We start from the raw sequence: 19672 nt of genomic DNA, 5'->3' as shown, positions 1-19672 counted from the left end.
CTATCGGAATCGGATGATCTTTAGATCAATCCTACACCCCTCGACAAGAGGGATCCAATAAAAATATCAGCTACCATAAATAAGCTGACCCCCATGGAGTTTGGCCCTAGTTGCCAATTTTAACATAGGTTTACCAAATTTGCCCACTTCTTCACCATCCCCACTAGATACACAGCTGCACAGGTTGCCGAGTTGTTCTTCTGGGAGGTTTTCAGGCTACATGGGCTCCCCAAGAACATTGTGAGTGACAGAGAATAGATTCATGGGTGGTTTTTGGCAAGAGTTCTTCAGGTTGGTTGGGACGGAGCTCACTCCTAGCACCAGCTATCACCCTTAGACGAACGGTTAGACGGAGAAGGTCAACCAATGGTTGGAGGGGTACCTGAGGAACTATGTGACAGGTCAGTAGAGGGCGTGGATTTAGTTGTTGCACTTGGGCGAGTTCTGCTACAACACCACGCAACACATGTCTATCGATATCGCTCATTTCCATGCCCTCTATGGATATGATGCACCAACTTTTGCTGATATTGGTTTCAGAGATAGCCGGACCCCAAAGGCCAAAGACTGGGTCCAAGAGAGCCAAGATATCCTCAAGGCTTTCAAGGATAATTTAGTGACAACCCAAAATCAACAAAAACTGTATGCAGATCGACACAGGATAGAGAGGCACTTTGAGGAGGGGGACTTAGTATACCTCTAATTGCAGCCTTATTGACAGTTTATGCTGAAATAGAAGGGGGTCGACAAGCTACAACCACGCTTCTATGGGCCCTACTGGGTGACTAGGAGGGTTGGCAATGTGGCTTATGAGCTAGAGTTGCCTCCGGGGAGTAGAATCCATAACGTATTTCATGTCTCATGCTTGAAGAAGGTGCTAGGACAACAAGTGACAACAGTGACTGATCTACCCCCATTGGATGATGGGGGCCATTTGGTGTTGGAACCAGAGGCCATTTTGGAGAGCAGGGAGAGGAAACTGAGGAGCAGGACCATCAGGAAGTTCTTGGTACACTGAAAAAACTTGCCGGATGAGGATGCCATCTGGGAAGGTGAGCACATACTGGAGCACCCAACGTTGAGGTTGCTTGATGGCAATCAACATTTGGGAGGGGAGGACTATCATGTCCCTTCTCAAATGTATTAGTCATGGGGTGCAGCTACACAATTTTGGCATCATTTTTGGCTTAGGAGGAGGACCCCGCATGCAGAACATAGGAACTATAGGGAATTCGACTTTATTTTTGGCAGCTAATGGAATGTGGGGGCCACCCACATGAATAATTCGAACTTGGCCTTTGCATGAGTTTGGAGGGAATCTAATTAGTGGAAGCAGGGGCCCACATGAGGCTAAGGGAAGGTGATAAAAGAGGAAGGAGCTCTCATTTTGCAGCATCATGATCATTTTACAAACAAACTCATCTTTGTATGCTCTGCTGCTTAGCGAGTCTACCGATTGTTTAGCCATGAATCTTCAAAGCGGGAGATTCAACCTCCACTTCGGGGGACCATCCGTGCCCGCCCTAGGGACACTGTTCCACAGAGATTTTAGAGGTTCCAACATAGTCATTTACTTCATCCAGCCACGTAGAGGAGGAGACTACGTTTTTTCTAGGCAGTTGGAAACACGTAGGAGGAGATTGAGCAAGCCAGGAGGTCCATAGCTTGCTGGGAGTTCTAGGAGCTGGAAAGGCTGTTGGTGGAGGACATTTTCACTGAGTTTTGCAGCCAGCTCAACAGGTGTGACAACAATACAATTTTTTGGGCAGAGGAACCGCACAGAGGCCTCTGGCAGCAAACTCGTGGTGCTTGGGAGAGTAGCCATCCAGGCCAAGAATCATCTGGGGAGCAAGGAGTCAGTTAGCATAGGTGAACGCAACATTCTAGGGGTGTCTTCAGAGGGATTTGCAAGCTGTTTCCTGCAAGTCGAAATTGGCAACAACAACTCGGGAGAGGCTCCAAGGAGGCCAAAATTCCAAAGTCAAAATCAGAGAAATTCCCTTTTGGGTTTTGCTCAAGGAGTCCGAGGCTGAAAGGATATAATTTTCTAGGCGGTTTTTGGGCACATTCCAGCAGGTTGAAGTTCAGTAGGGCAAGAGTTTTACTGGGACAGCGCAGTGCAGAGTGGTGCAACAACTGGGTAACATTCAGCTAAACTATTCCATCACCTGGGTTTTGTCAAGCTTGTCCTTGAGACAAGCCCATGTGCACCATCTCATTTATATTGTACCTATGCTCTAAGATTTTATAATATATGGGCCAGTGTTTTTATGGATGTGTAATGCATGTTTTTAATTTTATGCCGCTGCAATGTTTATTTGTATAAATATCACTCATATTCCTACATAGAAACATTACACAAACTGTTGCGTCGTCATAAGTTCTTCCTGCTCCATACACCCGGGATCATCATTGCACCTAAAACCCAAATGAGGTGCAGTCAAACCCTACTGCGGCTCTATTCCTATGCGAAATTTCAAAGGCATTTGCATGTTTTGTGTGTCTCTTTTGCGGATACCTCAACAGGGTATTTATAGTGGTTTGTGCACTATATTTGAGCCGACATGATCCCATGAACTGACGTGACTTTTGCTCAAGCCGACATGACTTTAATTTATGCGTTTAATTTATTTTTGGAGCCGACATGAAGACCTCTTCCTTGTTTTTGCTTCTAGACTTCTTGAAGGATTATACTTGGTCTTTGGAGGGTTTTTTCACAACTTTGTGGACTTGAATACATTTTCATAAACTCATAAAGAGTTTCTATACATATGACATGACTCTTTGACATATAAATAAATCCTAAAGACATCAAGAAGAAGTCTTTCACCTAATGACACATCTTTCTCATGAAACCCATGTAGCAAGATTACAAAAATAATTTATTACATCAATTACAAAGATCATGTCATTATGAAGACCGAACCTAGTTACACTTTCTTCAACACTCCCTCTTAACTAGGGAGTTATTCATAATGTTACTTGGTCATTCTCAATCTGAAGAATTTCTCATAAGAAGAATTAGATTTGCAATCCATCTGTGATAGCATCATTTCAACCAACATTGTTTCCATTTAGCAAGGCCTCGACTAACAACTCCATCTCTTTCTTATATCAGAGCACAATGTTGGTGAGACCAATGACTAATAGACATACATCATCATTGTCTCTCTTAGGGTCATACCCACTCGGGTGTTCTCCGAGTATGCCCTACTAGGACTATTCTCATCTTGGGTTCCCAATCCTCAAGAATATCGGTTCTCTTGCCCACTCTTGTCTTGGATGCCCTACCATATCTTCAAAGAGTGTTGGATGCTAGATAATTACACAATCCTCCATTCTTTCTTCCAAACTGAAAATAAGAATGTCGTGTCTAACTCTCCCTCTTAACTTGGGATGAGTTCCAAGTTTCTCTTTGCTCAGAAACTTGCTTGAGTTCCTTTGCTCATAGGAACTTCCCAGAGCTCCCTCTTACCCAGGGACTCTATCATCAATGCTTTATAGGGTCTTCTAGTTGACTAGCGATTCAAGACTTCGATGTCATCAATTTCTTCACATGTAGGGTTCAACCATCCATCACTTTCCTCCGTCATGTCATTCCTTCTTTCTCGGAAAGTATCCTGCTTGGCTTTACATCTGGGGCTTCCTTCATCAGCTCATCTGTCTTCACTTTCCTTCAACAATGATTGCTCTGGATCACAAGGTACATAAGTGTGACATCCTTCACAACTTTACTTTCCTTGATCCTGCACACATACCCAGACTTTTCCAAGAGGTCAAACACCAAAAACAAATTACATATTACCTTTTGGTGATGGCTTTTTCCAGTGACATCTTCTTTGTGGGTATCAACATCCTGCATACATGTTGATACATCTCCCAACGATATTTGTTGTCAAGGGTCTTCATCTTTTCAATCTTCCATTAGATTCTTCATATTATTCCGGGAGATTTCCTAGTCAAGTCTTTCTGATCTTCTGGATGTTGATTGCCTTCATCAAGGTTGCATACTTCACGATCTCTTTCGTCCTCACATCTCTCATTCCTAGGAGCTTTTAGAGTTCTTCAATTGTAGTCAACTACCTCATACTTCATATGAGGACATATTATGTTGATTTCACCTAGTTAGACTTATGTCTTTCTGCATCCTTTCAGAGGAGGAGATCCTTTCCCTTTTGATCATGATTGATCCATTTTATTTGCAACCATATATCATGACATTACAATATCAAATGCAAATACAAATGCAATCATACATACCCCATTTCTCCTTCAGGTATCTTTCAGCAATTTCCTTGATTGAAAAAGTCTTCAATCCCTTGGTCTGCTTCATTTTTCATGTCATTCAACCATCATCTCATGAGTTCCAAAAGTTGGAATTCCGGACGAGACATTTGCTACCTTCCCAGAGTAGAAGATCCTCCGCTGAGATTTCTATCAGAGATCCTTCAGGATCTAATATATCCCCATCTGGCAAATGTTTCCTCTGACTTGGATGACTTCTTCCTTTTCCTTTAATGTACAATGAGTTTCCCAAGAGCTATGTTCTTCATGATTCCATACGATCTCTTGTTTCCATGATGCCACGATGCATCTTCTTACTATGATCATATATGCAAGTACTTCTGATAGGATCCTTTGGAGAGGGACTCCATCTCATTCATAATGGAGATCTATTATTCCCTCTTTCTATGATCTTTCTTCAGCTTCCTCCACCCTTCCAACGATATGAGTTTCTTTTCCATAGTACTTTCCTTTGCACATATTTGAGTCTTTTGTCTCTCTATTCAACATAGAGACCACAAACTATTGATCGAGGTAACCTTCTTATTCATGGTGATTTGTTACCTTGCTTATCACTATCAATGTCAATGATTATTATCTTCACATCATTTCTCCCAGATCTCGTAACTGAGATCTCATGAAGATATTTCTTCATTCCTTGGCACCTTCTATACTTCCTTTCAGAGAGTATATCCTCTAGCTTTTCATGTAACCTTCTTATGTCTCCTTTCTCATTTCATAGAACCTTAAGAGTTCTCATGACTTCTTGATGCACTGAATTCACTTCTTCATAAGGATTCTGTCAATCCTACTGCAAGACTTTTGATGACCCATCTAACCCATAGATCTTCTTGCAATGATGAAATCGATGAACCAAACTTGATTATCGAATAAAAGATACTTACTTCATACGTGAAGACGAGATCTTCACCTTGATCATGTTGGCTGTTGATGAGGTAGATGCATTGATGCTTCCTCCGGATAGGATCCTTGCTGAAGCTCATCTTCAAGCCTTGAATATCTGATCCTTGTAGCATCAACTTGAGGTTGCTTGCCATGATGTATAGAGATTCATCAGATAGAGTTATTATGGTTGTGTCCATGAACACCTTCATTCTACATCGAATATTGTCCATGCAACTCATGACTGAAGTGTAGTGAGACTTATGATCTGATTCTGTATGCCCTTGAGTATCAAGCTTTTTACAATTCGATTTGTCAAGACTATTCTCTTTATAGAAGTAATTCAATCATTGGTATGTTGAGATCATCCCATTGAGATCACTTTGGTATAGATCAAAACTGTGGGAGTCACCAAAGTCATTGCTATGAATGCTTCATCCTTTCACTGTTGTCCTTCAAACCCTTTGCTGTAGACTGCTTTTTGAATCTAGGTCTTGTTCTTTGACTGTAGATCCTTCAACTAGTTTGATGCCTTGACCTCTGAATGTCTCTTTTCTGCCCCTTTCCTTGACTGCTGAACCAATCCCTCTGATACCATGTTGAAGAATCTAGGGCATGCATAATTATGTTGATTCTTCATTACATGATAACAATTTGTGAAGTGTTTATACAATTTTATCTTAGCTTGATGTTTACTTCATTATTAGCATGTGTATGTTAGCTTCATCAAACTGTTATAAAAAAAAAAGAGACAAGAACACAAATGTTTGGCTTTCTGCGAGGGCCAAAACCTCTCCCTCTTGGAGAGGAAAACCCACGCATAAATTCTTCTTATGGAGATTCCATTGAGAAATACCAAGACCATGACCCTTGACACAATATTCCTCTCCAAGACCAAGACATCAACTCTCTTCCTTGCCATTGCTGAGATCATCATCATCACTGCTGCTTACACTGATGTCATCAAGTTTCACTATTGCTGCACTTTTAACTAAGATCATCCTCGTTGCTTTCATCAAGACCATAGTTGCTATATTTGCATTAAAATCACCATTGCTGCAACATGAATGCCTTCACAACAGGATCACCGAAATCGTTTGCTAATGCATCTCTCATTGTACTGAGATCATTGCTACACTTTGAGACAATGCGATCATAAAATCATGATCTATAGCTACTATGATTATGGTTATGCTAGGATCAAGTTACTGCTCCTTGTAGTACATCAAGACTGCATCACTAAGTCCGAGAGCTGTGGTAACTAATGAGACTGTGTGTCTCCTTTCATAGGTATGCTGAGGATCTCTGTCATCATGTAAACTCATTTTATGTTTCTGCTGAGATAGTATAGGTCTTCTTCATATAACCCTAACCACTGCAATTCATCTTGTTGAAGTTGCTACAGGTATATCATCATAAAGACAGTAGTTTGTGTGAAGGCCTCGATCACATGCTGCCTTATCTACTCTATCCATCCGAGGGCATCATCTTGAGATCACAGGTATGCCGAGACTCTGTTCATAACTGATATAGTATCTATATGCATATGCCGAGACTTATCCATAGGTGACTGCGCATAATTGTCAAGATAATTTGTAGTGGTTATAACATCAATATACATATATTCAGAGGCTGCTTACGAGACTGTATACACTTCACTGTAATGCTGTGACTGTCATCATGAGGATCCGAGAATATATCTAGCCCAGACTGCTGCATCCTCATAAGTTCTTCCTGCTCCATACACCTAGGATCATGGCTGCACCTAAAACCCAAACGAGGTGCAGTCAAACCCTACTACGGCTCTGCTCCTATGCGAAACATCAAAGGCATTTGCGAGTTCTGTGTGTCTCTTTTGCGGATACCTCAACAGGGTATTTATAGTGGTTTTTGCACTATATTTGAGTCGACATGATCCCATGAATCGACGTGACTTTTTCTCAAGCCGACTTGACTTTAATTTATGAGTTTAATTTGTTTTTGGAGCCGACATGAAGACCTCTTCCTTGTTTTCTCTTGCAGACTTTTTGAAGGATTATGCTTGGTCTTTGGAGGGCTTTTTCACAACTTTGTAGACTTGAATACATTTACATAAACTCATAAAGAGTTTTTATACATATGACATGACTCTTTGACATATAAATAAATCCTAAAGACATCAAGAAGAAGTCTTTCACCTAATGACACTTCTTGCTCATGAAACCCATGTAGCAAGATTACAAAAATAATTTATTACATCAATTACAAAGATCATGTCATTCTGAAGACCGAACCTAGTTACACTTTCTTCAACAGAAATGAGTCTTGAATAAGAGATATAACTTTGAAAGACCTAGAATCAAAAAAGTATTTTAAATTTAAATGGATGATCAAGTAGCTATAGAGTAAGAAAACTCCCTTTTTCTCTTCCTTGGATAGAAGACTTGGAGCGAAAAAATGGTTGAGTCTTGGATTGTTGTGACTCTAGGAGTGAGTTGATCTAATTGAGATTTCTCCCACTTCTAGATGAATTCCTACACACAATACAAAAGATTTTTCCTACACACTTGAACAAGTATTAGTTTGCAAAGGATTATAGCAATATAATAAATAAGATAGACCTCCTAAAATGAATTGGGAAGCTTATCCCTAGAATACTACTTTAAATCAATGATACGTGCAAGATAGCTTGCACACATCAATCCAAGCAAGATGGCAAGTATAAATTAATATTAACTCAATATGCAAAAGAAATGAAACACAATAGAGATAAAATGAAAGGACATCACCTCATAACGCCAAGAGAACACTAGTCAGATAGCCCCAAAGTCTTGATTATATTAAGAAAATATGCAAGTACAAAATGACAGAGTTTTCTCAAGCCTAAAGCTCATAACATGATACAATATGAAAGCACATAGCTTCATTATATAGAGAGTTGGGAGCAAATCCCAAAGAAGAATGCATGTGAAAACTGAACTTGGAGCAAATCCCAAGGAAAGAGAAGTCAAGTTCGATGTGGAAAAGATAGAGACACCAGAGGAAAATCGAATTCAATATGTGCACCTCAAGGGAAATCGAATTCCATATATGACATAGTAAATATATCCACGAGTGAACCAAAGCAATAAGATAACTCTAGTCAAACCAAATCAAACTCGAACAAAGTGCTGCCACTTCAGATGATGATCCCAAAGATGCTCTGCGCAAATCCCTAGGAATTGCATGATTTCCTCAAGTGAAACCGTAATCCTCCATGTGAAGTGTTAAGTGTAGAAGCAACTCGAGGTAACAGTGAGAGAAGGCCCCACGAAATCCTCAGTTTAAATATTCCATAGAATATTCCTTCAGTACATGAGTTCTTTTAATAAATTCGATTTTCCACACGTGCAACTGCTGCTTAATCTCTAGGAAATTCGATTTTATGAAATAATGGTATATTTATGATGCAGTGTGCTCAGTCATCTTCCACATGTCCGTTGACTCAACTCTTTGACTTAGGATAATTTCCAAGTCATTTCCATGTCATTCTGTCACATAGAATAATTTATTTCTCTCTATTTTATTTAATTCTAGCCTAATTAAATGCCACAATTTCCACTAAACTTAGGAAATGTGGGTTTTGAGGGTCCAAAACACATTATTAACTCCTCAAAGTGTGTCATAGTAGAAAGTTGAGAGTGAGAAGTGTAATTTTTATTACTGATACCCCATACAACTTCTCTAGACTACACTTGTTACAATTAAAATACAATTTTATTTGCAATTTTTGACCAGCGGGAAATCTAAAAAATTAAAAATGACTACCTAGACCTAACCAAATTACACGATTTTTTTTGTGTGATCTAGTATGGTAATATACATTGACTTAGTATGAGGCATTCATATCCCCCATTGCTGGTACCAGAAGGTGCAATAGTATGATGTGTGCAACATGGTAATGAGGTCCACCATACTGATGATGGGTGCAGCACGATGTAGCACAATGAGGTGCATCATGATGACAAGGTGTAGCACAATGATAGGTGATGGAGTCACCTTGGAGAATCAGTTGAAGCAGCATGTCTTCAACTGAGTTCAGCTACCTCATGTATCATCTTCTTAGAGATGATCTATGTTATTATAAGTCAAAGTGTTGACTTCTGTTGTAAATGTACTATCTCTTTCTCTCTCTCTCTGCTAACTATTGAAGAACATATAAGAAGAATTGGTCAAGGTTTTCCCACATTAGGGTTTGTCCCTAGCTAGCGCCACATCTTGTGTCCTCTTGTCTTGGCTTGTCTTCTACGATTTATGTTTATGTTCTATCTGCAATTTACCATTATGCTCATGTGATTGCTAATCTGGAAAAGATATTGAGCTAACTGTGAAAATTGAATTAAATTGCTCTAAGCATAGAACATACCTAAACTTAACAGGTCATCGTGTCACGTGTTAGATACTCGTGTTTTCATGTCCTTTGTGTCTCGTGTTCTCGTGTCATGTGACTTAAGTCTTAAAGAATGTGTGACCAATTAGAAATGGCCTTTGATTTTACCCCTCGAAGATGCACTTTGCAAATACTCATGAAAGAGCTTGATCTATGGGGCATAGTTTAGGTTACATAGACTACTTCCACCTGTTATATACAATTAACTCAGTACAAGAAGAAGTGTGATAAGGCTAAGAGGATTTTTTTGGACTGTGTGAAGGACCGCTTTATTAAACTCACATATTAGGGAAGCCAATGAAGGAGATGTTCATTTCAATGGCAATTATTTTCTAGGGTGTCAATATTTCTAGGAAGTTACTCTTGAAGAACAAGCTCTCTAAACACACTGAGGAATTTAGACACTGTGATGAGTTAGCTATTAAATATTATTGGGCTCTAGATCAACTCTTTGTAATTGGATAGAGATGAGTTTAAGAATGTGAGAACAACAATTGGAGTTGTGGTGTATGAAGCAACTATTGGGAGGGAGTGTTGTAGTCATTGATAGTCATATAATTCCTTGCTTATGTGATATTCCCACTTAGCACTATTGCTAAGTGAAAATACAATTTTGATAATTTTGGTCTTTTAAGAGAAAGTGGGTTGGAGGGCCCCACTTGCAATTTTGGTTAAGGGAAGCTCCAACATAGGGGGAGAAAGACAAATCGATTTCTTAGTGGATGGTGGGGTCCACCCCTAAAAGGGAAATACACACTCCTAGCCAATTCACACTCTTGGAGGGAGAAAGGCAAAAGGAAATCGAAGCATGGGACCCATAAGGAAGAAAGAAGGCTCAAAGCTAAATAGGGGAAACTTACATCATTTTGGGGCTTTTGAACCTTTGCTAATCGAACCTACCTAGCACGCTTGAGCTAATTCTACAAGTGTTGTTTAGCACACATGATTCTCAGGTGAGAATCTCACCCTACCTTTGGTGGGCTTTGAGTGCTAGCCCAAGGAGGAACATCTACACTATTTGAGAGATGTTCTAGGTGTTGCATTAGGCATTTCGTAGGAATTATTCAGCAGTCTGGGCGTAGGAGAGAAACACGCACTTCCTGGGAGAGCTGGTTGTGGAGCAACAAACTTGTTGGGCTTTACGAGAGAGCATTGGACCATCTTTTGCTGAAGATTTGGAGTGCTAGCTGGGCACATTTCTGTGGAACTTTTGTTGTAGCATTGACATGATTTCAGGGACTACGTGGGCCTACGTAGAGGCAATTTCTGGGCCTCACGTGGGAGCTAGGTGGATAGAATTTGGGGGCTGAATTGAGCTGGGATTTGCAGAGGCATCTGGAGGGAAGTTTTGCTAGCATTTACCTCCAGGTGGGTCGAATTACCCATCGTTTGGAGGAGCACATGGAAATTGGGGGTAATTTTGGAGGTCAGAACCAGGCCAAACCCTTTCTGGGTTTTGGTAGGTTACTTTAGGAGGACCAAGGTTAATTTCTTAGAATTTTCTAAGCACTGGAGGAGGGCCAAACAACAGGTTACAGATCCTTACCAGGCAACAGTGCAACTTTCCACGACAGCACTGAGCATTGAGGGGGATACCTTTCTAGCATCTAGGCACTTGTTTTCTTCACTTGGGACTTGTTTAGCTTGCCTTTCGCAAGCCTAGGTGCATTCACTCGATACTTATATTGTACCCTCCCATTGATTTATAATGAAAATGGCTCAGCTTGGCATAGTTTTTGGAGTATTTCTAGGTGTTTAATTTTATGTGTGAGCTTTGTGTTGCATGTATTGTTGATTCTTTGTTTATCACTGTTAATTTCCCCTTAGGAATATTGCAATGGTATCAAAGCTCCGTTCTTGGCTCAACTATGACTTTAGAGAAAAAGTAGAATGTTACCTATCGGAGGCAGAGGTACAGGAGCTAGGAGAGAGAGTTGGAAATCGCACCTGACGTGGAGACCCCAGAACAGGCAGTAGAGGAGGTAGACATGGGGGAGCCAAAGAGCAAAGAGGAGCTAGCTTTTGAGAACCTCTTATGGGCCTTGAATGACTTGGCTAAGGGACAAAAGGAGATGTTGGGCGAGATCAAGCAACAGAATCGGGACAGGGTCATTCACCAGGACAGTGTTACTTGGGAGCGGGAGCGACATTTTCAAAAGCTCCTGGTTTGGGAGCAAATCTCGGAGCGATTTTTTAAAAATATATATATTTTTATATTTTTTAATTTTTGATGCATATATGTCAACAAAAACATGTAGAATGATGAATTAGATATAAAAAACATAAAAAAACATAGATTGATCATTGAACCATATCACATCAATCATCTAGAAGTTATAATCTTCATCAACCATGTCCACAAGTTAGTAACATACATATTACAATTGCAACATATTGAGTCTCGTGAATCATGATTCATCAAATTCAATCTTAAAGTTTCAACTTCAAGCTTTTAAAATTGAAAATTCAATATATAACATTTATCATCATTGATCACCAAAATTGTACTTGTAAGCTAAGTTTAACCATTACAAGAAATAATATCTTAGATATTTCTAAGTTCTAACTGTTAACATGAAATGAAATGTTATAAAATGAATTATGAATAATGAAATGAAATGAAACAAATTTAGTCTTTCACGAAGCATCATATTCATAATTCACAATCATTACCAATGAGCTATAATTGCCAACTTCAAACTTCAAACTTTCACTGTCACAGTCATATATTGTTTACAAAAAATATCATTATGATATGAAAGAGTCAAGAGTCAAGGACTCAACACTCAACAGTTATGAAAACTAATAGAAACTAGAAAAGACAAGTAAAATGTAAATCTACATGTGGCCCTTGCCACGAGAGTCCCCTGTATGAGCAGGTCATGGTGGTCTTCTAGGAGTCTCCCGCACAGACCAACGACCAGAACTAGAAGGCACATGCCCTCCACGTGAGGTTGTAGATGGAGGTGGTGACAGCAAAGGAACAAGACTTAGAACTCTAGCACTGCTATTGGATGGTGGAGGTGGCATGGCTGTTGCAACTACTTCATCTTCATCCCTTATAAGTTCCTCTTCCAGTTCTTCAAGATGTATAGTGCCATCCTCCAAATTGTCATCCTATGGGTGGTTGTCCCAAATTTTATATGTGGGATCCTCATAAGCCCGATCACAGTAATGACTCAACAACTTCAAGTTGTAGTGCACATAAAACAATCTTTCTGCCCGGTTTTCATTGAGTCTGTTTCTGTTCACATTATGTATGAAGCTGTAGGTGCTCCAACACCTCTCTGCAGAAGAAGTATTTACAACCTATGATAGAATTTTTTTTGCCAATTTTGGCAAAAGTCCCTGGCCGCCATATGTTTCCCACCATGTGAGAGAATCAAATTTGTCTGTGTCTTCCATTGCATGGAAGGTACCAAACAAACCAGTGCCACTGAAGTATCTGCCTATTTCAAGGCGCACAACTACACATTCCTCCTTGTTAGGTATCAACTTTTCTAATGCATCCAAATATCCTCTAGTTACCTTTGCATCTAAATGGGGTTTGGTCCTAATCCCACCCGCTGGTGCAGGTTGGCCCAACCAAGATGTAGAGTAGTATTTTGGCGTAAGGATATACGCCAAGCAATGTAGTGGAAGATTAAGTTTATTCCACTGTACACACACACAATCGTGAATCAGTTTGTACAAGTCAGGATCTTTGTTATGAACAATATCTTTTATTTGCCCCAAAATGGTATCCATCTGCTCATACACCTCGCCAATCACTGGTTTATCTGTATCTGCAAATTGAATCATGTGATAAATGGGCTTGGTGAAATCCAATACTTGCCTCACACTTGACCAAAACATACCATCAAGAGCGGCCTCCTCCACCAGTTCAAAACCTCGCCTGTCAGCTGCATTTGTAGCCCTTTCCTTTCATACCTGCTAGTGTGGACTTGATACCATGCTAGCCAATGACTCTTTTACCTTCAAAAGGCGCCTGAAGGTGAGCTAATAGCTACCAAATCTAGTCTTCGCAATTTTCAACAACTCCAATCTTGAGTGACTGCGGAAAAGGCCATGGGTATTGCTATGATTTGTAATAAATTTTATCATTTGTTTGCCTTTCTTGTACAAATCACCAATCCATTTGTATTGTTCATTTTTGTTCTTAACAACATCATGCATCAAAAGGTTCAATGTGTGAACCAAACACCTAGACCAAAATATGTTGGGGTATTTATCCTCAATAATTGCTCTTGCTGCCTTACAATTAGGAGCATTATCAGTGATGACTTGGATGACATTGTATGGCCCAATACAATCAATTGTTTCAAGTAATGCTTCTGCAATGTTGATGCCAGTCTTGAACTTCTCTGAGTAATCATATGCATTTAGAAAGATGGCACCACTAACAGACACAACAATAACACTTATCAATGGCTTGCCTTTTACATTTGTCCATCCATCAGATACAATGGACACCCCATGCTCAGTCCAAGAACTTGTCATTCTATTCAAAGAATGTGATATTTTTGCTTTTTCATGATCAAGTCCAATAGTTCTTGCCTTGTCATATCCAAGGATCTTGTATCCTTTAGGGGCATCATTTATGGCAGAAACCATTTCGTGCTAATAAGGTGAGCGAAGAACATTGAATGGTATCCCACATGCATAGAGAAACCTGTAAACTTTTGAATCCACATCATTCCTACACCCCTCATCAAGGAAATCTGATATGGTTCTACGCCTTAAAGCTGGTGACCCTATGCCTCCATATCCACTGCCTTGGGAGGATACTGAAGGAGTTCTTTGTGCTTGTGATTGTGAGCTTGGTTCAAAGAAACCCCTTGATATTTTAGATTTGTATTGGGCTTCCTCCTCTTCCCTTATGTATTTGGCTCTATCTGTCGCTGACACAGCTGCACAAGTTTTGATTCCTATTTGTTTATCTCCATCCCATGGCCTTTTCCCGCAGAGGTGTTTTTTGGTACGAGTGTAGGAACCTGTGTAACTATTGTTGCAATGGGGGCAATGAAATTTAGTGGATCCACCCCCTTTCCTTGCTTCAGGCTTGTTAACATATTTCCACAATGGGGTTTGGTCTTGTTTAGTTTTTTGAGAGTCATGTTCACCCTCCTCCAGCTCCTCCTCACCGGGGTTTTCATCAAATCCACTTTCTCCAGCTTCTTCACCCCCCTCTTCATTTTGGCCCCTTCGTTTCCTACTCTCCAGCACCATAATAACCAGAAAAGCGACCAAGAAGAAGAAAATGCCAAGAAATATAACCAGGTCCATGATGTTTGATATTTGTAGGCTTTTGAATCTGCAAAATTTAATGGGAATGGGAATGAGAAAATTAATTTAATTTATTTAGATTCATGATTCATTTACTAAATAAGTTATATATTTACTAAATTACTAATTAAACTAAACTAAATCACTAAATTACTAAGTAACTAAAGTTTAAACTACTAAATTACTAAGTTACTAACCTCCTGGCAGGCTTGCTCCTTGTTCATCGGCACTCGCTCCTCGCTTCTCCTTGCTCCTTATTTTTTTCGCGCTTTTCGCTTCCGGCGGCGCGCGCGTCGCTCTCGAAGCAAAAATTAAAAGCTCGGGAGCGATCGCTCCCTGATTGCTCCCAGGCTTTAATTTTCGCTCTAGGAGCGACGGAAGCGACGCTCCCGAGGTCGCTCCTTGTTTTGGCAGGGAGCGCAATTTTTTTTATCAAGAGCGTGCTCCCGAGCCGCTCCCGCTCGGAGCACAGATTGGGAGCGGGTTCGAGGGGGGGTGCTACCCCGCAACTCTGCACCAAGATTTTCTGTTTGGGGAAACTTCAGGGGATTCTCGCCAGTATGACCATCATTCCCCCCTGAAACACCCACAAGCTTTCAGTGGGCCAACCAAGACTACGTTGCCCACATTCTTTCCCTTAGGAGCTGGTGAGGAGGCTAGTCAAGATGACATGCCTATGGGAGAATACTTTCGGGAGTGGCAATCTATGGGGTAGGATTTTGGAGCTACATTGTCATTCTGGGATTTTTTCCAACTCAAACAGAATGAAAAGGGCAAGGGCGCAAGGTGCTCAGGCACGCAAAATTTAGAGCTGCAACATACCATTGGGAGGATGTACCACCCCACTTTTGATGGGTTATCCAAGTGCACGACTAGGGCATGGGTTGAGAAGCTAGACATATACTTTCAACTTAGTCGAATGACGGAGGTAGAAGCATTATAATGTCTACTCTGCAGTTGGAGGGAGCAGCACACAACTGGTGGTTCCATGGGTTGACCACGCTAGTGCATGCCAGCGTGACTTCCTATGAAGATTTCACATGGAGGGTTGTGGAGCGTTTTGATAGGAGAGATCTAGAGGCGCATTTCAGGGAGATGACGTAGCTCAGATAGATAGGCAACCCAAAGCACTACATATCTGAGTTCTTGAGAGTATTAGTGATAGTGCCAGACTTCTTGGATGCGAGGAGAGTCAACACCTTTGTTGAGGGCTTGGTTGAGCCGTGCGTGGGTTAATGAGGTCCCGCAGGCCCACCACTTTATAGGAGGCAGTATCTTTTGCCAGGGATTTGCAGGATGCAATCTCCAAGGCTAGGGCACTAGGTCCACCTCGAGCTCCTTTCCCACAAAGGGATTGTAACACTAGACCCTCCACCATAGCGACCCTTTCGGGGTTGCGGGCATTTGGATGATGAGACCTGGAGAGACCTCCGCAGGAGGAGGTTGTGCTTCACTTGCCAGGAGCTGTGGGCACCAGGGCATAGATGTACAAAGGGCAAGGCCCACTACATATAGGTGTTTTCTGATAGTGAGCCAGAGGATGAGGTAGAGGAGGAGATAGGTACTGGTGATGATGAGCCACAAGCGACAGGAGGAGGAGAAGGAGGCCCACCACCCCCACCAGGAGGGGCTCCTTTCTTGTCGGCAATAGGGGTTATCGCTTCACATCGGGAAGTGTCGAAGTACCTCGCACTGAGGATCAAGGGCACGGTGCAGGGGCAACGTGTTTCAGTGTTAGTAGACAATGGGGCAATCCACAATTTTGTAGATGCCTAGATGGTGGAGAGGAGGGCATATGCACAGTCATTTGCGGGCTTCTTCGTTTTGGTGCTAAGAGACCGCATGATGTAATGCACCAGATACATTCCCGAGATGATAATGGTGATGGAGAACTATTCGATGACGAAACACTTCTTTGTGGTCGTAATTCTAGACACCAATGTGGTGATTGGTGTTCAATGGCTCTACTCTTTGGGGCGTGTTACCACTAATTGGCAGAAATTGGAGATGGAGTTCATAGGACTAGATGGGAAGCCTGTTTTGTTGAGGGGCATGCATTCATATCCCCCACAGACAGTGTCAACACACAAGATGGAGGCAGGATTGAGACATGGGGATATAGAGTGGGTTGTAGAGCTTAGGATATCTGATGCAAGGGGCGGGCCCAAACCACCTTAGTGAGTGCATTTGTAGAGAGGCCAAAGTTTCTCCACGAGGCTGTGGAGTCCTAGTGCATAGGCCTAAGAAGGCAGTTTGATTTGCTGAAGAGGGTAGACTTTTTTAGTTCCAAAGGTCGGGCAAGGGTCCCAGAGTGCCGGAGAGACGTTTTCCCAGCGAGCAGCAGGCATGGCGACTGGATTAGCAGTCAGTTCGGGCAGCAGTTGTAGTAGGCAACATCAGGTTGACGCAGAGCTTGCGCAGGCCCAGTTGGACGACTTGCTTTTTAGAAGCAGTTCAATGCTGGAATTGCTCGGAGTGAGGGTATTTCCCTCTAGTAATTTTTTCCATTATTTTTCTCTGTAGGATTGCCAGATTTCGACATCTAGATTATTGTACTCAGAATTTCTCACTGCTGCATAATAATAAAACCCTGAGCTATTGCATTGATTTTCCCAGGTTGGGTTTTTTCGGGGACAATTTTCCAAAAATAGTTGTCATTTTTATTATGTGCGCTAGTATTTTCTCATTTTCTAGCTCTATTTTCTTCCACAGTTTTATTTGTGAAAATCACAATGTGAATTATTTGATATTTGTTGAAGCAAATTGCAAATAAATTGACAATTAGGAAAATAATTTCCAGTTGCTATGATAGATGAAATTTTCACATGGTATCAGAGTGAGTGATTAGCTAGGAAGCTCAGAAGCGGAGGAAAGAATTTCACTGCTCAGAAGGAGTAGCAGGCTCAAATTCTTAGAGGCAACACATTGCTCAGACAGGTAGGTCGAATTGCTGGGGCAGAAATTCGATTTTCAGTTGTAGGGATGCAGAAAGTTCGAGTTTCCCGGGATTCCAGTAGTTAGAGGGAGCAACAACAACTTAAATTTTCGCTGAGCAGATTTCTGGTTGGAAGTAGAGGGTTTTGCAGCAACAGAATCAACGTTAGGTGGAAGAGAAATTGCACACACCAAGGGAAAATATCTCTTAGGGGATCTCAAGTCTTAGAGATCTAAATTTTTCCAATTGTAGATTGGCAGTGGCTGTGAGCAAATTTTCTCACTCCAGAAGGGAGTGCGAGTAGTAGATTCAACACCCGAGCATAGGGAAAGAGGGAGATTTTCAAGGTTTATTTATCCAATTTTGAGTTTCTAGATTTTGCAGCTCTTTAGGGATGGTCGTATGAGATTGCCAGAGGAGGCCGTGCGAGTTAGCCCGAATGTAGATCTGGGCAGCAGATCGACTTCTAGTTACCAGAGACAGGTGTTGGAGGAAGTACGAGTTGTCTAGTGGGAATTGCAAAATGAATAAGGGTCCTAGCCAGGGACTAGGCTCAAAAGGAGATAGTTAGGCACCAGATCCAGGAGGAGGAGGTGTATGAAACTCCAACGTGCCGAATGGTTAGGGTCCAACGCAGTTGCAACAAGGAGATCAGTCAGATCAGTTCCAGTTTTTTACAACAAGACCATCACCTTTGCTATAGAAGCCCACGGTATCATAGTAGCAGGTTCACTGTAAGAAGATGCAATTTGTCGTTAGACAGTTGCAAATCTAGTTGTAGTCAGTACCTAGGAGACAGTTGCAGAACTAGTGTGAATTGCCTAGTTGCAGTATGCAGGTGTAGTTCCAGCGAAAAAAGTCCCAGCGTAGAGCTTTGTAGTCTAGTTTCTAGTGCAAGGGGATAGTGTGAGTTGCGAGGAGGGAGCAAAGAGATTTCCTATAGGGAGATCGAGACTCAGAGGGAGTCTAGTTTCAGAGGGAGCATCCCTATGGAAGCTAGTGCTTCAGGATCTAAGAGATCAGACTCATTATTGCAGTAGTTGCAGCAACAATGTAGAGGTAGTAGCCACAATATGATTATAGATTAGAGTCCCAGATATTTGGGCAGGATCCTTGAGCTGTCCTCCTCATGGATCATTACCTGGCTACGGGGCCCCACAATATTCAGTATCAGGATGGACCAGTGGTAGTTGATGCAGTTAGTACCAAAGTGACAGTTGCAGACTAGTAGCAGTCAGGTGCTGGGGAGCGCAGTGCAAAGTTGACAACAGAGCAGGTGGCTCAGTGTAGAGTTGGCAACAGAGTTAATTTTTCAGATTGTTCTATCTTGTATCAATTACTTTAGCCCAATTTACTTCTTCATTTAACAATGCATCCAATTATTAGCAATGTAACCAATCATAAAATGTAACTGAAGATCGAACAATATATGCAATGACAAGGAAGACAACAACACAACCATAAGAGACAGTAGGTTGGTCCAAGACTAGGGGAAAACCCCACATGGGGGCAAACCCTTTCAAATCTTCTTCTTTGTTAGATCGTCATAAAAGGTTTTCAACAAAGAGTACAATGAGCCCAATACATAATCTTGCAATAGAGATTTACAAAACATAAACAGACTGCAGAACCACAGAACAATAGAGAGAAACCCTTGATCCATTAGACCACTGAAGCCAACTGTCAAACCCTAGATCAAAACCTTGGATGCTCCCAACAAGGCAGATTGCGTGCATTTGAAACTTTTTGGATGCTCTCTTAGCCACTGTGTGAGGGTGTTTGTGTCTGACCCGGATGCTCCCAGGAAGATTGTATGCGTGCGTCCGGGGTCAATCTCATGCATATCTGCTCCAAAC

General features: G+C 41.4%; 1 protein-coding gene across 7 annotated transcripts in view; it reads left to right on the top strand.

Annotated features, from left to right (window-relative positions):
• The window catches only part of LOC149263025 (phosphoglycerate mutase-like protein 4), a 303277-nt gene that overhangs the window by 224237 nt on the left and 59368 nt on the right, over positions 1–19672 (top strand). For 5 of the 7 annotated variants that reach the window (XM_089425607.1, XM_089425610.1, XM_089425612.1 and 2 more), the window contains one exon: positions 6584–6688. The exons of 1 other annotated variant lie outside the window; for it this stretch is intronic. In XM_089425607.1, coding sequence (XP_089281733.1) covers positions 6584–6688 — 105 coding nt within the window. The remainder of the gene's footprint in view (positions 1–6583; positions 6689–19672) is intronic. One more of the 7 variants, XM_089425605.1, reaches the window with a different exon arrangement.

This window comes from Pinus tabuliformis, chromosome 6, assembly GCF_031772625.1.
Source record: "Pinus tabuliformis cultivar Carrire ecotype Pingquan chromosome 6, CPIR1, whole genome shotgun sequence".
Classification (NCBI taxonomy): domain Eukaryota; kingdom Viridiplantae; phylum Streptophyta; class Pinopsida; order Pinales; family Pinaceae; genus Pinus; species Pinus tabuliformis.
This window is presented reverse-complemented; position numbering and strand designations above follow the sequence as displayed.